This window comes from Mus caroli, unplaced genomic scaffold, assembly GCF_978045245.1.
Source record: "Mus caroli unplaced genomic scaffold, Mus_caroli_1 scaffold_13, whole genome shotgun sequence".
Taxonomy (NCBI): domain Eukaryota; kingdom Metazoa; phylum Chordata; class Mammalia; order Rodentia; family Muridae; genus Mus; species Mus caroli.
Window position 1 is genome coordinate 23,314,152 of NW_028227268.1, and position 18,560 is coordinate 23,332,711.

General features: G+C 51.9%; 1 protein-coding gene across 1 annotated transcript; it reads right to left on the bottom strand.

Annotated features, from left to right (window-relative positions):
- Positions 1–595: 595 nt before the first annotated feature.
- Positions 596–17,027, bottom strand: Rapgefl1 (Rap guanine nucleotide exchange factor like 1). Its single transcript, XM_021178039.3, has 15 exons — positions 16,158–17,027; positions 13,498–13,576; positions 11,698–11,833; positions 11,375–11,472; positions 8,031–8,143; positions 7,729–7,896; positions 6,841–6,938; positions 6,605–6,727; positions 4,485–4,663; positions 4,316–4,406; positions 3,806–3,856; positions 3,615–3,702; positions 3,359–3,423; positions 2,950–3,004; positions 596–2,518 (listed from the first exon to the last, which is right to left on the bottom strand). Exons 1-15 carry the CDS (start codon positions 16,675–16,677, stop codon positions 2,394–2,396), a joined length of 1,989 nt encoding a protein of 662 aa, XP_021033698.1. The 5' UTR covers positions 16,678–17,027; the 3' UTR covers positions 596–2,393.
- Positions 17,028–18,560: the final 1,533 nt, after the last annotated feature.

Consider the following 18,560-nt stretch of genomic DNA (forward strand, 5'->3'; position numbering starts at 1 on the left):
TCAAAACAGGAAACTAAAGCTGGGTGAATGAGAGGGCCACTTTCTGATGTCAAGGTCAAGGGAGGCTCAGACAAGTTAAGAACTCACAGGAGGCTATTTCAGTGTATGGTGTCTTCCGGAGTGCAGGCTACCATGAGAGTTAATACAGGCTCAGTGTGCCTCCAGCTTGGGAGGACTGGAAACTGCTTGGCTGCATGAGTAGCTTGAGCTGCCTGCAGCAGACAGACCAGGGTTAGGGGAGCAGGCCTGCCTGCCGCATCAAGCCCTGTAACTTGGACTTTGTGCTAGGCCTGCACAGCCTCTGCTTCAGACCCTACAGGGTTAGAAGTGTCACAGGTCTATGTGACCTAGAACAAGTGAGGGCAGAAACATCTCCTGTGTTCCAGACACTAGACACAGATCTTGTGAGGTTGGCACCCCCCATCTCTGTCTCTGTCTCTCTCACACACACACACTCACTCACACACTCACACTTTCCAGGTTACTCTAGGTAGCCCTGCTGGGGGGCCTTGAGTGCTGGGAGGGTAGCTCCTGTTCCCTCTCTCAGCCCCAGTCCTTCCCTAGTTTCAGAGAAAGAACGGAGAACATAAGGAAGTTGGTTCATAGACTTTAGTGTATTTTTTTCCTTTAGTGTATTTTTTTTCCTTTCAAGCAGTTTCTGCAATGAAGGCTAGGTAGGCCTGTACAACATACATGGTTCACTCTGTTAAAGCTACAGGGTTGGTGGGTGGGGCCCCTGATAATCAGAGGGGCAAGCATCAGGACCAGAGGCAAGCAGCAGCCAAGGGCTGGGGGAGGGGGCAGCGTTTGTGGAGGGCTGGGGAACTAGAGGGGGTTGATGAAGGGCTGCAGAAGAGGGACAGGACGTCTGGGCTGCCGGGGCGTGGCTAGCAGTTGCAGGGAAGCAGCAGAATATGGGAGAGGAATGGTCACCATCACCATTATGGGCCAAGGGGTGGCATGGTCACCATCACCACTATGGGCCAGGGAGGTCATATGGCATGTCTGTGGACATTTTGCCAGGAACTGCTGTATAAAAGGGACTGTACATAGCCTATAATACAGTGTTTACATATGATACAAGGTCCGTTCCCTCTTTGGGTTTTAAAAAATAAATGTACAATTCCAGAGCTTTGGGTAAAAAATATATACACTCCCAGAGCAGGGCTGATTTCACAGCTGCCCCGGCCACTGCCACCTCTTCAGTAGGGCCAAGAAGGAGGGTGCAAGGCTGTGCCAGGAAACCTCACCCAGTAGCTGCCGGGAGCCCCTGCAACCCCTCAGTAGTGGAGGAAGTGACAGGAGAGGTAAGAAAGGCCCTGCCAGAGCCCAGCTCCATCTTTAGAGCTGCCGCTGTCTCTCTTCTCCCCAGGCAGAGAGGAGCTATCTGCCCTAGGTACTGAGACCCACCCCTAGGCTCTCTAGAAAGACAAAGGGGGATGGAGACAGGCAGACAGACAGACAGACAGACAATAGTTGGTGGCAGACACAGAACCAAAAGGAGGATAACAACTCCCTCCTTAGCAGTGAGAAACCCCTCAAAGCAGGTCTGGGGAACAGGCACCCCCTAGCTCCGGATACCACTGCGTCCCACCCAGTATAAGGCAGAGGCAGGGTCCCAGAGGCAGCTTAAGCCTGTGTTTCCCTGAGCATCTTTTAGCCTCTCTCTCACTGACACACCCAGAAGCTTGGGTGGGGGGTTTGCAGGGACTGCTGGCCAACTCTTCTGCCTACCGATACTTCCTGCCTTCAGGAACAGGTTGGCCCACAGTCTTGCTATGTAGGACAGTGGGTGGGGTTGGTGGGGTTGGGCAGGGAGTGACTGACTGGAGACAGAGCCGACAAGGGTAGCACCAAACGGAAGGGTTCCTCAAAAGGATTGTGACACTCTCCCTACATTATCAGATGCACTCCTGCATCCTAAAAGGGGACATGTACATTGTACATCACACACACACACACACACACACACACTAATCCTAGGGGGTGTATATCCAGGGACCAGTGAAACAGTTGCCCGCGAAGGTGGCTTCCAGTGCCTCCCATCACAGCTGTGATCCGGGAGCGGGTGCTTCCTTCCTGCATGGGAGGTGGGGGCTAGAAACTCCATCTCTGGAACAGACCTCCCTTGGAGAGCAGAGAGGTGCTCCTCCGTCCCTTGCCCAGAGAGGCCAGCCACCAGGAGCGTAACTTGAGTGTGAAGGAGCAAGGTAAGAGGACCTCAGCAGGATGGCAGGCTTATGATCCTGGTAGGCCAACCCAACTCCGCCTTGTCGGATAGGAAACGCCTCCAGGGAGAAGGTGGCCGATGCAGGTTGTCGAGGGCATCGTGCAAAAGTGCTTGGGTGCCAGGTGCCAAGGACCGAGGTGGGGGCAGCCAGGCCCTCTCACTCTCACTGGCTATTAGCCTCCAACTTGTAGGAGAGCTCAAAGAGGTGGTTCTGGTTGTCGATGACCTGGAACTGGCGCACGTACGCCTTGGTCTGCAGGTGATGTGGGGAGGCCTCCATGTCCAGGCCTGGGGTGAAGAGAGGAAGAGGTGGTCAGCCTCCTAGCCTCCGTTTATCCCCTACATGCATGTCAGGGAGGGCAGGGCAAAGGGGGTGTGAAGGGGGACAGGTGTTGGCAGGCGCCCAAGGCAAGAATGGAAAACTGAGGGGCTGATGAGATGGCTCAGTGGGTAAGAGCTCTTCTAAAGGTCTGGAGTTCAAATCCCAGCAACCACATGGTGGCTCACAACCATCGGTAACTAGATCTGACGCCCTCTTCTGGTGTGTCTTAAGACAGCTACAGTGTACTCACATATAATAAATAAATCTTAAAAAAAAAAAAAAAAAGAATGGAAAACTGAGCAGTCTAAGAAAATACACACTTGAACGTGGCGCTTCCTCTCCTATCCCTCTGCCACCACAGCCCTACCCGGAAGCTCACTGAGCCCAGGGTACTCACAGAGGGGCCGGCTCCGGTATTTTCGGATTGTCCTCACTTTCTCGGCCACTGAATGCTGGAAGATGACAAGGAATTAGCTCCAAAAAGGACACAGATGGAGGCCTTCCCCATTTACTCTCTACTGAGTTCTCCTACTATCTTCAGTCTCCATTGACAGGGCCTCTGAAGGGCCGAAGGCCGGGTAATAGCAAGGTGCCAAGAGAGGGGAGGTTGAATTACCCCCCAAGCTGCCTGTCAGCTTTGCCTCTTGTGGGTGGGTTGCCACAGTGATGCCACCAGGGAGACAGGCTGGAGTCTGTTAGGCAAGCTGGGCAGCAGAGAGGAAGACTGCTATTTGGGGGAAGTGACAGGAGGGAGAGGGGGAAGGCAGCCCCTAACTCACAGGACAGGGGTTGGCAGTTCCACTCACCAGCTTCTCAATGTTCACCAGACCATCTACGAGGGTCTTGCTCCCCTCATGTAGGAAGGTCAGGTCTAGGGAGCAGGAAGACAGCTAAATGTGAGGAAGGAGCAGGAGAGGGAACCCGTCCCATTGGCTATAATGTGCGCATGTGCAGTTCTCAGCAAGTGGGTGCCCACGGCTGAGTTGAGAGGGGACTAAGGGGTGGTAGGGGATGGGAGAAGGGAATGTGGGATAGAAACAGCACAGCCTAGGAGGGACTGACCTTTGAGGATCAGGGGCACGAACGGAATCAGAGGGGGCTTCATTTTGGAGATGACTTCTCTGTAGCTTTTATGGTTCCGGCAGGGGTCCTAACATTCCAAACAGAAGGTTCAGAGACAAATGGGCCTGGTGTACCCCCCAAAGACGTCTCCCATTCCCTGGGGGCTGAGAAAACACCGCAGTTCCACTCACAGTCAAGCCCTCAAATTTACGGAACAGGTTCTTGAATTTCCCTGGCAGCTTCTGCAGAGAGTTTGAAAGAAGGAAAACAAAAGAAATGTCAGTGTGGTGCTCCCTGAATTTCATGGGAGCGTGTGACTAGGCTTCCTCAGAGGGTTATAGACATATTTCCAGAGGGGAGGAGGAATGAGAAGGTGAGGGCATAGAATCAGGGAGTTTGGAACTGCCCGAGAAACTTCACACAGCACGGAAGTGCTCCCTACACGTGCTGGCTGAGACCCAGGCGAGGCTCATAGCAAGGCCACTGGGGTAGGATTCTAGCTTTTTATTAGCTTGCCAACATAGGGGCAAAGCTCTATGTCCTGAGTAGCAGAGGCCAGGAGAGGGCATCTGCTTCTCACTGGCACAGAGATTCCCCACAAAGCAGCAGCATCAGGAGGCCCGCACTGGAGAGAGCCCGAGAGCACAGATCCTGGGGTGGGATAACTGTGGGCAGAGAAAGGAAAGGTCAGGTCGCCTCACCTCCCAGGTGAGCCGCAGGCGGCTGACAGCCGCATTGTCCAGCCCCATGACCACAGCATAGAAGGACAGCAGGTCCTGGTTCTGCTTGCAGCTGTGCGGGAGGGAGGGAGGCGGGGTTAGAGGTCACAGGGTCGAGGTGCCCTTCCCAGCCTCCACCAGCAGCACTCACATGGCTGCGATCTTGATGAACTTCTTAAGCAGCTGTACACGCTTGCCGGGGGCCTCACAGAGCAGCACCTCGGTGGCCACCCAGTGAGTGACCTCGCTGCAGCGCTGCAGCAGCAACTCCAGGTTGGCTGTCTCTCGGCGGCCACGCTCCCCGTGGAATACGTAGTCCACGAACTCCAACTGCATCCGGGGCGGCAGAGGAGAGGCCAAGGTAGGATGTGGGTAAAGAGATGGCAGCACGGAGCGCATGGAGAGGGAGAGAGAGAGGTGAGCGGGCAGGGAGAGAGAAAAATGGGGACAGGACAAGATGCAACACGGGAAATCAATGTTAGCGCTATTCACTACCTACATAGACACCAGGTGCTTGCTAGTCTCTTATTCTCCCCTTGTTTTCTTTCTCTCTCTTTATCTATCTACCTATCTACCTCTCTCTCTCTCTCTCTCTCTCTCTCAGATTTATTTTATTTTTATGAGTACACTGTAGCTGTCTTCAGACACACCAGAAGAGGGCATCGGATCCCATTATGGATGGTTGTGAGCCACCATGTGGTTGCTGGGAATTGAACTCAGGACCTTTGGAAGATCAGCAGTTCTCTTAACAGCTGAGCCATCTCTCCGGCCCTACCTCTCTCTCTTAGGAGATTTTACTTTGGGAGCTGAAGAGTTGGCTCAGTGTTTGGAGAGCACATACTGATCTTGCAGAGGTAGTCAGAAATAGATAATAATAAAAATTAAAATGGGGAGGCAGAGGCAGGCGGATTTCTGAGTTCGAGGCCAGCCTGGTCTACAAAGTGAGTGCCAGGACAGCCAGGGCTACACAGAGAAACCCTGTCTCGAAAAACCAAAAAAAAAAAAAAATTAAAATGATTTTAGTTTCAGGGGTACTGGAGATGTTGCTCAAGGGTTAAAAATGTGTACTGATCTTTCAGGGAATCTAAATTCGGTTCCCAGCACCCATGCCACACTGCTTACACCTCTCTGGAAGTCCAGCTCCAAGGGAATCTGATGTTTCTGGCCTCTGTGGGCACCTGCACTCTCATGCACATGTGTACATTCATGCACATGCACGGATAACTAAAAATAAAATAAATCATAAATTAAATTTGCCAGGCATAGTGGTGCACACCTTTAATTCCAGCATTTGGGAGGCAGAGGCAAGTGGATCTCTGAGTTTAAAGCCAGCCTGGTCTACATAGTGAGTTCCAAGATAGCCAAGGCTACAATCTGAGTCCCTGTTTCAAAAACAACAACAATAACACATTAACACTTTTAGATTTCCTATGTGTTGGGGGATATGGGGGCTCTGTGTGTATGTGTATGTGCACATTTCTGCAGAGGCCAGAAGAAGGCATTAGAATCCCTGATGCTGGAGTTACAGGTGGTTGTGAGGCACTGGAGCTGGAGCTGGGAACCCCACTGACCCTCTGAAACACCAGCACTCTTAACCTCTCAGCCAATTTTCCAGCCCTCACATTTTTTTGTTTGTTGTTTTGAGCTGGGGTTTTATGTATCTCAGCCTGGCCTCCAACTCATCATTGTAGCCCAGGATAATTTGGACCCTTTTGCTTCCACTTCCCAAGTCCTGAGACGACAGGACCACCACGCCTGAGCACTACCACGCCTGGTTCACTCAGTGGTGAGGACCAAGCCCGGGGTTTTGCGTGGTAGGCAAGCACTCTACCAACTGAACTAGATAGACCCTCAGTTTAATATTAATCTTTTGTTTTGTTTTGTTTTTTGTTTTTTGAGACAGAGTTTCTCTGTATAGTCCTGGCTGTCCTGGAACTCACTTTGTAGACTAGGCTGGCTTCGAACTCAGAGATCCACCTGCCTCTGCCTCCCAAGTACTAGAAATAAAGGCCTGCGCCACCACACCAGGCTCTTTTTTTTTTTTTTAACGAATCTTGACACGCATTCTGATTCAGAGTCTACAGAAGCAGCACTTGGGCCCCAAAACACTCTGCTGAGGAGGTTCTCTACCATTTTCCCAGATGAAGGGACAAATTCCTATAAAGCTTGTGACTGTGCACTGCCCACGTGTGAGCCTTCTAGCTAGGAGCTTCTGTCAGGAAAGCAGACTCAGGGGAGCACATTCCAGTCTAGCATGAGCTTCTGCCTCACCTCGTGCACACATCGGAAGAGCTCCCAGTGGAAAGCAGTCAGGTGATTGGCCACATCTTCAGGCTCCACCCGGTGGATCTCTGTGTCTCCTGGGGAGACCTGGACCTCCTCTGGAAGGGGTACCTGGTGACAGGTGGGGGGGTGAGAGGAACTTGGCTCCCGGTGGTAAGGTGAGAGACTCAGCCCCACCTCTCGCCTCTCTCATGACCAGCAGAGACAGGTAAAACAATTCTTACTAGGGCCTCGTAGCTGTCCCGGGTACAGGCAAATAGGTGGCTGTTGATACCCAGCGTGGTGAAAACGCAGTCCTCTGTTGGCTGGAGGAGGACCTTCTCTGCAGAGGAACAGGCTGTTCAGCTTTGGCCACACCCTTCACATACCTGAGCCACCATCCCCCTTCCCATATGGGAGTCCACAACACTACGCTGACACACATCCTAGACCATCAGGACCAGCATCATCACCAGCTGAGGCCATATTCATCTGAAATTTGTCAAATGATTTCCTTCGCCTTTATAGACTCCACCCCATAGGTAGCTCCTCTCTCAACCCCCCTCATCCCTGAGACACTGGACAGGCTGCAATACTTTTTCTTTATGGAAAATGAGGATAAGGTGAATGTGATGGAGCATGCCTGAGATCCTAGCATTGGGAAGCAGAGGCAGAAAAGCCTGCAAAGTCCAGACCAGCCTGGGCTTATATATGATATCTTGTCTTTCTTACACACACACACACACACATACACACACACACACACACAAGCTATGCTACATTGCTGGCTCTCTGCCTCTCCATAGGATTGGAGCCTCCCCTATGTCTTCAGTTTGAGGAAGAAAAAAAAATGGAGCATGTAAGATGCTGAGGAGAGGTGTGTGTGAAGGACCTAGAACACAATCTCCAAGTAGGTATCAGGCAGCGCCCAGGCCAGAACAACAGTATGTCCCAAATATAAATATTCATAGGAATCTCCAGGGAAAGCTGGTCCAAATGCAGATTCTAATCCTGTAGGTTTGGGGTAGGGGCTCCTAGGTGATGTACTCACCAAAGCTGGACCCAGGATGGCACTTGAAGCCTCAAGGACCTGGGATTTAGTTTTTAGCCCTGCCTAGTGTGCTGACTCTCACCTCCAGAGGAAGCAACAGCTACGAGGATGAGGGCATCCTCTCGCTCCGCAGGCTCCTCCGAGTACTGCAGCTTCTCTGTCACAGAGCCCAGAATGTCTTGCACCGATGCCGAGAGGCGACTGCGTATGGTCACGTAAGAGTGGTCAGGCATGTAGACTCGGCAGAAAACTGAAGAACAGAGACGGGGAAGACACCGTGAAAGGGCCTTCGGAGACTCCGCTGCTGGTGTACAAAGGCCCACAGACCCAATCACCTCCCAGACCTTCTCCAGAAGCTCTGCTCCTCCTAAGGGCCATACTCACTCTCATCGGAGCCCCTGAATGCCACTCGGGTCTGCAGACAGGAATCTATCCGGCGGAAGTGTCGGAAGAGCGGCTTAACCTGCTTGCTGGGTGGCTGGCTCTCTTCTGGAATCCTGGCATGAGCATTGCTGGGCATCAGCAAGCCCTGCCAGGCATATGGAGCACCAGGCAGGAACATTAAGCAGGGATAGGACAATGACCAGCACAGGACAACTGTCCAAGTGACCCAGATCAAATGCCACCTCTTTCAGGGGCTCTTCTCTGGTCCACCCACCCATGAGGAAAGATGACTCGTCTCAAAAGCCATAAAATGATGGAACAATATTGTTTGTGTTCGTGTCGACTTTTCTACCAGATTGACACCTCTTGGGGAACGGGATTAGTTTTTACAGTCCTTCACCCTTCATGTCCTGCCACACTCTCAGCACAGGGTAGGTAGTAGGACATCAGATGCCTGAATTTTGCTGACAAGGGCTTCACAATCTGTGAAGGAGACAGACATGTGTGCAGCTACTTCTAACACCAGCCAGGAAGTGTTGGTGAGGTGACAAAGGTGCAGGAGGGTGAGGCTTGTGGAGGGAGGAAGGAAAGTTCCTGAAAGGGAGAAATCTGAAATGTTTCCATAAAAGAGATGGCCTTTGATCAGAGCCCTGAAGGATCATGGGAAGAAAAAGTAGGAAGGCACCAAAGTTGCCAGAAAAATAGATGAAAAGGGGGTGCTGGAGAGATGGCTCAGTGGTTAAGAGCACCAGCCACTCTTCCAGAGGACCGGAGTTCAATTCCCATCACCCACATGGCACCTTACAACTGCCTGCAACTCCAGCCTCAGGGGATCCAACATACAGACAAGCAAAACACCAATGTGCATAAAATAAAATTAAATTTAAAAAATAGGTGAAAAAGAAACATGAGAGGAGTCAGAGAAGATCAGGAGGTGGTGAGAAGGGAAGGATGCTGATGGTGGCTTAGGATATTTAGATTATCGGGTGGTGAGAAGGGAAGGATGCTGGTGCTGGCTTGGAGACATTAGAAAACATGGATGCTTTGGGAACAGGGAGGTGAAGGACTCCTTTAGGAAAATCTGCAAGATATCTTTGGTGTCAGAAGGGAGAAAGAGGCAAGGCCAGAGGCTGAAGTCCCAAACAGGCTGTGGCAACAGCAGCAGGAATGAAGCAGAGAAAACCAAGAGATGACTTGATGCACTCGTGTCCTGATGCTAGGGAGGTCAATTCTGGGGATTTTTGCCAACTGTTATTTGTTTGTTTATTTGTTTGTTTTGGTAAAAGTAGGGTTTAAACCTAGGACACCACACATACTAGACAAGCATTGCATCACTGCTGTGTCTCAAGCCCTTACTATTTTTTTAGAATCTTGAGCTGTGATCTCATTAAGTTGTCCAAGCTGGCCTTGAACTGATGACTCTTCTGCCACTTTAGCCTCCCATATACCTGGGATCACAGGGGTACGCCACTACGGTCAGCAATCAACCTATACGTTTTTTTAATGCGTATGGGTATCTTTGCCTGCATGTGCCCTGTGTACCATGGCAAGCCCTACACTTAGAGTGTATAAGAGGGCATCAGAGCCTCTGGAACTAGACAGATGGTTGTGAGCCCATGTGCTGGGAATCCAACCTGGGTCCTCTCGAAGAGCAGTAAGTGCTCTTAACCACTGAGCCATCTCTGTCACTCATGTTAACTAAAATTTAAGGACAGCCATTGGATGTGTATTCATTCATACATACACCTGTTATAAACTTTGTATTTTTTATTTTTGTGGGTTTTCGAGACAGGGTTTCTCTATGTAGCCCTGGCTGTCCTGGCACTCACTTTGTAGACCAGGCTGGCCTCGAACTCAGAAATCCGCCTGCTTCTGCCTCCCAAGTGCTGGGATCAAAGGCGTGCGCCACCACCGCCTGGCACCTGTTATAAACTTAAGGTCAAATAAATCATTGTCGAAAAGACAGTTTTACCAGGCAGTGGTGGCGCATGCCTTTAATCCCAGCACTGGGAAGGCAGAAGACAGGTGGATCTCTGTGCGTTTGAGGCCAGCCTGATCTACAGAATGAATTCTAAGAACATAGAGAAACCCTGTCTCAGAAAACAAACAAAACAAAACAGCAAAACCTGTGCCAGGCGCCATGGAAAAGCCTATAATTGGACTTTAGGAGGCAAATGTGAAAAAAAAAACTGGGGCAAGTTTCAAGGACTCCATCTGAAAAGTAAGTAAATAAATAAATAAATAAGAAAAGCCAGGTGTGGTGGCACACGCCTTTAATCCCAGCACTTGGGAGGCAGAGGCAGGTGGATTTCTGAGTTCAAGGCCAGCCTGGTCTACAAAGTGAGTTCCAGGACAGCCAGGGCTACACAGAGAAACCCTGTCTCGAAAAACCAAGAAAGAAGAAAGAAAGATAGAAAGAAAGAAAGAAAGAAAGAAAGAAAGAAAGAAAGAAAGAAAGAAAGAAAGAAAGAAAGAAAGAAAAGAGGGGGAAAAAACCCAAAAGGTAGTTTTTCTAAGTTTTTTTTACTAAGTTTTGTACTGCCTCTGCTCCAGCTTATTCACGCCTGTGTATGGATGTAGTGGAAATACTACGTAACTACTGCAGATCTCTTCTCAACTCCACAGTCAACGACACCATGTTGATAGCTGGAGACAAACCATGGTGAGAAAATTTACGCCATGGGACTCAGAGCTATAAACTAGGGCTCTTTCCCAGAAAGCAGAGGCTGTAAAATACCTGCTGGAACACCACCCAAGTAATAGGAAAAGCAGACCAAAAACTAAAAGAATGGAGCTGGACCTGGTGGCACAGGCCCACTCGGAACCCTGAGACAGGAGGATTGCTGCTGGCAGAAGCTGTCTCTTGGGCTACAAATTGAGCTCGAGCTATAGAGTAAGTAGGAGACATTGCCCAGCTTCCTCCTTGCCCCTCTAAAAATAGATTGATTTAGAGACATCATTCTGTGTGGTTCTATGTTACTCTCCAATAAGGGAAAGGAGCTGAAAGAAAATCATATTGAAATATTAAAGGTGCCGGAGAAATGGCTCCGTGATTTAGAGCACTGGCTGTTCTTGCAGAGGACCCCATTTCCTGTTCCCAACATCCACGTTGTAGCTTATAGCCATCTATGACTTAAGTTCCTGGGAACCCTCTTCTGACCTTGGCATACCCACGCATGGAGGTAGTACACAGATATACATGCAGATAAAGCAATATAAATAAATAAATAGCTTAGAAAGAAAGCAAGCAAGCAAGCAAAGAAACAAATAACTGATCTGTTGAAGCCACAAGACCAGAGGCAGCCCCTGTATTAGAGGAACTCAGGGGTCCCCTTTCTCCTCACTTTAGCTCCACTGTCTCCACCAGCTGGTGCAGCCTCAGTGTGTCCTCTCGGAGGTCTTGGTAAAGAGACTCATCCTTCATAATTAGTAGATACAGTTCCTAGGGAGAGGGCAAAGGATATGATGAGGACAGATGTCTCCTCGGGACCACTTGCTACAAGGCCTAAGGCAGAGTCTCCATGCCTTAAGCACTGGGAATCCCATAGAGCAAAGCCCCAGGGCATCTTTTTGCTTCCAGGTACCCAGCTAAGGAACATGAGTCCTTCACAGGGGCCCCTGGCAGAGCTGAGAGCCAACTCACCCACCTTTCCCCTCCCAGGCCCACCTTGATAATGTGGCCAGCCCCTTCTTCCTCTTGCAGAAGTCCTTGGTAGGTATCCAGGAAATGGAGAAGGAGAGCGAGGCAGGCTTGCTTCCGACCCAGCCCCTCTGGACCCTCCACATTCCTTGACTGAACAAAGCTGACGCCCTGAGTTAAGTAAAAATTCTGGATAGCCAAGGACATTGAGAAAAGTAAATTGTCCCCCAAATAGTCTGGGCCTGGGTACCAGGAGGGAAGGTTTTCAGGGCCCCGAAGCTAAGACTCACACATACCAGCCATGATTTTGCTCAGAATGCAAATAATAATAAGAGCTTCAACTTGACCACATTCAGTCCTTGCCTGGTAAAGAGGTTCCCTTAAGAATATTGCCAGACCCAGCTAATCTCCGGCTAGCCCGAAAACCTGACTTTATCTCACACTGAGACCCGATTTTTCTCAGAGAGCTTAATAACATCCTACCCAAGGGCTTGATGTTAACAATTAGGTACTAAGCCAGGTGTGGTGGTGCACGCCTTTGATCCCAGCACTCGGGAGGTAGAGGCAGGCAGATTGCTGAGTTCGAGGCTAGCCTGGTCTACAAAGTGAGTTCCAGGACAGCCAGGGCTACACAGAGAAACCCTGTCTCAAAAAAAAAAAAAAAAACCCGAAACAAACAAACCCCCCCCCAAAACAAAAAAACCCCAAAAACAAAAAAACAAAAACCCCAAACAATTAGGTACTAAAATAATTCAATTAATCTAGGCATGGTGGTGCATTCCTGTACTCCCACCATTCAGGAGGCAGAGGGAGAGGCAGGAAGACCACCACAAGTCAATGATAGCCTGGTCTACAGAAGAAGTTACGAGCTACCTAGGATTACATAGTAAGAAAAAAAAAAACACACACACACACCAAAAAACCAAACCAAACCAAACCAAAAAACCCAAGTAAAGTAAATGATATATGCTGCCAAGAGATCCAATAACTAGGTCAGCAGTAGCTCATCTCTAGCTGACCCTACTGAAGCACAGTACTGACACCGGACCCTATGTTTTGAGCAAGGATTCCCTCTACCTCCACCGCCTCGAGACAGGGATGTCTCTGCATAGCCCTGGCTGTCCTGGAATTTGCCTTGTAGACCAGGTTGCTCTGGAACTCAGGGATCCACCTGCCTCTGCCTCCAGAGTGCTGGGATGAAAAGCATGTGCCACCGTTGTCTGGTTTAGAGCAAGGACTTCAGTGGGGACAGAGTTTCCCCGTCCCTTAAGTAGATCAGTAACACATACACATGTTCATGTGGTTAGCACCTCAGTGAGTACTGATAACTGCCTCTGAGCAGCCAGCACCCTATGCTGGATCGGAGTCTCAGAGTGCTACCACACCTGCAGCAAGGCTGGTCCTCACAGCAGCCCAGAGCAGAGCTAATTCATCTATTCATGTCCATTTGACTGACGGGCTAACTGAGGCTCCAGGAGGTGACGTGGTGATCTGCCCGAGGCCACACAGCTGGTGAGATCAAAGGCTGGATGTGTCCTCTAAAGGAGAGTTTAGGGACTGGAGAGGTGGCTCAGCAGTTAAGAGCACTGACTGCTCTTCCAGAGGTCCTGAGTTCAAATCCCAGCAACCCCACGGTGGCTCACAACCATCCCTCATGGGATCTGATGTCCTCTTCTGGTGTGGCTGAAGACAGCTGCAGTGTACTTATGTACAATAAATATGTAAAAGGAAAAGAATAAAGGAGAGTTGGGCTGGGATGTCGTTTGTGAGACTAGAAGACATGGCTCCCTCCTGGTCTGTCCTTTCAGAGGCTTTAGAAAAGGATATTATTGGTGTAACTCTTGTAGAAACTTTTCTGTTGGCAGGAAGAGGGAATGGGTAAGAACAATGTCGTCAAGAAGAATATCTGTGGAGAGCAATGGGCGTCACAGAGGTCAGAGGGGGTTGCAAACCCTGAACCCTCATTTTTTTTCCTCTTTGGTAAGCCTGGAGCCCCGGCCACCTGTCCCGTCATGCTCTGCACGCGAGTGCACACATGTGTGAAGGTTCTGGGCAGCCGCTGCGGGGGTGGGGCTGGCAGCTGCCAAGGCAGCTGGGGGGAGGGGGGGTGCTTTTGAAGGCCATGCACCCTTCTCTTCAGTGTGGGGGAAGTTGGTCAGATAATACCACCATGCCTGAGATCTGCTCAGGAGAAAAGGGAGTCCACAGAAGGGACCATCGACGGAGAATTGGCAAGCAGAGGTTCCAGTCAGAGGGATGTGGATGTGTGGGATGTGTGTCCATCCTCCTTGATCACTCCCAACCTCAAGAGTTTTGAGTTTCCACAGGGCAGGTGGTGGGGACCATCCCCATGAAAATTGGCAGCGGAGACAGGCCGCCATCTCTTTATCTCAGTCTTTAAATAGAAGTCCTGTGTCCACTGGGTGCCCAGAGGTGGAAGGGTTAATGATGAGAAGGACAGGGGAGGGGCTCCTCTCTCCACCCTTTTCCCTCCACACCCCTGTCTGGGCCTGGCTCAGCCAGTCAGCCAGGTACGAGGTCGCCCTGACTTGCCGCCAGCCTTGGGGTGGGGCAGGGCTTGCTTGGCACACACAGACAGGCAGGGCACAGGGAGGGAGCCAGGTGTCCTCACCAGGACAGGTTAGGGCCAGGTCCCCAGGCACTGCTCCAGGTCAAAACCATGGCTTCTGACAACCCATGGTTGTCATGCCCTGCTGCCAATGCCAGCCATGAAGGTGGAGGCGGAGGAGCAACACAAGATTGTCTACTTGAATTCATTTTGTTTCACAGAGGAGAAACTGAGGCCTGGAGCCAGAAGGACTTAGAATGCTGTGTTCTCTCCTCAATACAGGGGCAAGCAGAGTATGGGGGTGGGGGGCCCTAGTACCTACTGGCCACAAGGGGCTGCCTAGACCATTGAAGGAGCTCTGGCTAGGTGAGGAGAGCCCTCACTAAGCATTTGTCGCCTCCCATGCAGCCTGGGCAGAAATCAAGAAGCTTGATAACGTGGCTTATATTAAAAATATTGGAGTGGCAATTTAAACAGGGAGGATTCCCAAACTAGTTACTCTGGAGATTTAGCCTGTCGGGCCAGATAATATGGGTGACAAATGGGGAGTCTTAACCCAGGGGAAACTGGACAATCCACTGTTCAAACTGGACAGCCTCTTTTTCCCTTTCTACCCAGCTACCCAGCTATGTTCTGAGAGTCAGTCAGAAGGGTCCCCAGTCCTCACGCCCAGCTCCAGGTTTGGGGCCTCGGCATAAAGAGGCCTGACATCCTTCCTCGCATCTTTCTCTCACTAGAGTGTGAATGTTAAAATGGGAGTAAAGGACAAGGAACGCGGGCAGAGTGGAGAGATGCTGATACGGGGGCTCCAGTTTGGCATCTGTTTCTTCCAAAGTAGGCTCCGGTCCAACGCACAGCCTCCCTGGGGAATGTGTCATAGAGACACAGGGTGTGTGGTGTAGGCGGGAAGTTATGGTTAAGAGAGCTGTGTGTGTCTGATATTTTTCTAATTAAATCCAAAAGGTGTCAGCTCCCCAGGGCAACTGCAGCCTGAGCCAAAAGAGGGGACCCCGACCTTCAGGACAAAAATGGAGTAGAGGGTGACACTCCACTCCTAGAGCCAGAATGCCTTGCAGAGAAGGAAGGGTAACTCCTAACACCCTCCTCTTTAGGGTCTCAAGCTTGGTCTCTCAATCCTAAGCCCCTTCTGGGTTTTGTGGAGTGCCTAGTTAGAGCGAAAGACCCTGATATCTCTACATCCATACCAACTAGCGATGTGGGGGCCTACATTCCTCAGAAGCCCTTTAGTAGGGTGCTGGCATTCTCACAGGGGGTGAAATGGCATCATCTCAGGCTTCTCGGGGTGTGGTTATTATTTTTTTAAAAAAGGCCCTCTGCTGAGGCATGGCATGGGAAGGGTGGGGGCTGCGGAGGCCCAACGCCTTCTGGATGCTGCAGTCTCCTGGTATCTTCCCTTAGAGACCTTCGAATTCATCCCCAATAAAAGCAGCCGGGTCCTGTGACTATCCACATGGCCCCACCAAGTGAGGCGCTTCTACACAGCCAGGGACTCCTGTCAGCGGTTTTCAGGCCTCAGCTATGGTCTGGAGGGCAGCGTACAATCTCAGCAGCGGGAAAGCATCCACCTTAGGGTGTCAGGCCCTAATTTGGGGGTGTGGGGGGAGGTAGGCAGCAGTATCAAGGGCTCGTGGGAGACTGGCTTAATAGCCGGGGAGAGAGGGAGGGTGGTTGAAGGAGAGAGATGGTTTCCCTTCTTCCCCTAGAATGAAGCTAATGTGGGGAGGAAGGTGGGTGGGCATTACCATGCCCCTTCCCCTACATTACTTCGGGGTTCCCCTCATCCTCTACACCAGCACTGAGGACAAGAAAAAAACCAGGGACCATCCCCCGGGCCAACCCCTCACCTCCCACCCCCCAACCCGTGCTCTCTTGCTCTGGGATGGATGAGCAGGCTTACCTGAGGCGCTGCTGTCCCTGGTGGTCCCTCCAGCCAGGCGCTCCAGAACCCGGTTCAGAAGATGCTCTGGCCGCTCGGGGGCGCCCAGGGGGGCCCAGGGTGGTGAAGCCAGGGGTTCGCCTGGGGATAGCTCATCTGAGGAGTACGAGGAAGGAGAGCGCAGGGGCACCCCAGATCCTATCGGCCCAGGCCCGGGAACCTCCTCTAGCTGCAGCCAGCAGGGCCCCCCACTGCCCGGCTCCTCAGAGACCCCTAATGGCTCTCCCCCTTCCTCCTCAACGGGCGGCTCCAGCCCGGGCTCGGTTGGGGGCTCTCGGAGGAAAGCTGGGAGCAGCAGGCGAGACACGCTCTGACGCCGCTGCAGTGGCCGCAGTCCCCCGGCCGGACCGCCGCCCCCACCAGGGCCCCCACCCCCTCCAGGCCCTCCGCAGCAACCCGGACCCCCGCCGGGACCTCCAGTCACCGCTCGCCCCGCCAGTTGCGACGTCTGCTTCTTCAAAAATTTCTCCAGTGGCTTCATGCCCCCCCCCGCCCCTCTCCTAGGGGCCGCCGGGGGACCCAGGTGTCCCAGGCGCGGGCGGGGGGAGGCGGGGACACGATGCTCAGAGCCGGGGGAGCAGAGCCGAGGGCCGTGCCAGGCGTCGGACTGCGAGCGAGAGGTGGCCGAGCCTCGCTGGCCAGAGTCCAGTGGCCAGTGGCCGGGGCGGGGGGTGCCAGAGGGAAGAGGAGCTCGCTCTCAGCGGCCCCCCATGCTGGCTGCGGCCGAAGGGTTGGCAGGCTGAGGGGCTGGTGTCCCCGTCTCAGCGCTCTGGGGCCGGGCTGAGGCGACAGAGGCAGCGGGCGGAGCGCAAGGCTGAGGACGCGGCGGCGGCTGCGCTCCTGGCCCCGGGGAAGGTGGCAGAATTGAGACCGCGCCCCCTCCTCCAGTCCCCGCCCCTACCCTGCTTAGGCCCGCCCCCGCCCGGCCGCGCGAGGCTTGAACTTGGGCTCTGGTGCTGACCGCGAGGAAAATTAGGACCTGGTTTCTGACAGTCGCAGAAGGGCAAAGGCGAGGGAGAGATCTACCAAAGCAGAGGACTCCTGGCTCTTGATTACCGGGTCTCTTTTGAGCATTTCAAATAATCAGGGCATATGTTTGACCTTGGCACGCCTACCTGTGCACAGGTGAGGCTTATAAAGACTGCTGAACTCTTTGCATCTTTCCCACAATTTTATTTGGTCATTATCTTCCACCTGTTGAGAAGGGCTGGGACGGCGTCTTGGGTAAACTGGTATTGGCACTGGGGGCGGTACCCATATCCCTTTCTGATCGGGTATAGGGGGTGGTGCAGGGCCGCCCTGTAAGGCAGGTACTGGCAAGTAGGAAAGAGCCAGGCAGAGGCCAGCAGGTTGTGGCAGGTCTAATTGGGGTGAAAAGAGATAGTAGACTGAAAGAGACGACCAAAAGCACAAGGGCATCTTAGTCCAGGTGGTAGGGAAGGGAAGCAAGACTGAAGAGATGTGTAAGTCCCCAAACTGCCAACTATCATCACCTAGCACATTAGTGTATATAGCCATAAAATGAGAGAAATACTGCCCTTACTCCTGGTGGCTACGCCAGAGCATTCTGTCTCCCAGGGTACACTCCACTAGGATGGGACTGTAGAGACATAGTGTGAACACATCCAGGCTTGGTATACATGGTGAAGGAGTGGCACCGGGTTCCTGGTGGGCTGGTGCTCCTTGGGCAAAGTCCCACCCCTGTTTACTGTTGTGCATCAGCAAGGCATGGATGGACAGGAATGCTAAGAGCTGGGAGTGGTGAAACTGACAGGGTGTGTACCACACTTGTGTTGCTGTCAGTGCAAACTCAGTTCCATGTGTGCTAGAGCATGTGTTCACAGAAATAAAGCTCTGCACACCCATCTGGGGATCTGGAGAGGGAACAAAAAAAAAAAAAACCCTCCGATTTTGCTATGAAGCTGGATCTGAGCATTGGTTTCCTGGACAGCCTTAATCGGGCACTCGGCCTCTGAAGGTTGGAAGTAGGATCTGGCTAGAGTGGCTCAGAGCTCCCCAGGTAACCTTTTAGGAACCAAGTAAGAAGAGGGGAGGGCTTCTCTTCTGCACATGCCACAGTTACCAGATTAAGCCGGTTGCCTTGGTAACCTCCTCTCTGGGCAGGATTTGGGATTGTCGGTTAGGAAGGGTGAAAAATTGGGGAGTGTGAAGGGTGTGGGAGCTGGAAATAAAAAGGGACTGAGAGACTTCTAGAAACTAAATGCTTGGGGAACCGGACTCTAGACCCTTCCAGTTACAGAAAGTGGCAGTCACTACACTCAAGACCTTGAATCAGAAGCAAAGGAAGCCTTAATTTGTGGTCCTCCTGGAGCAGCAGTGGCTTCCATTCTGGCTACACACTGA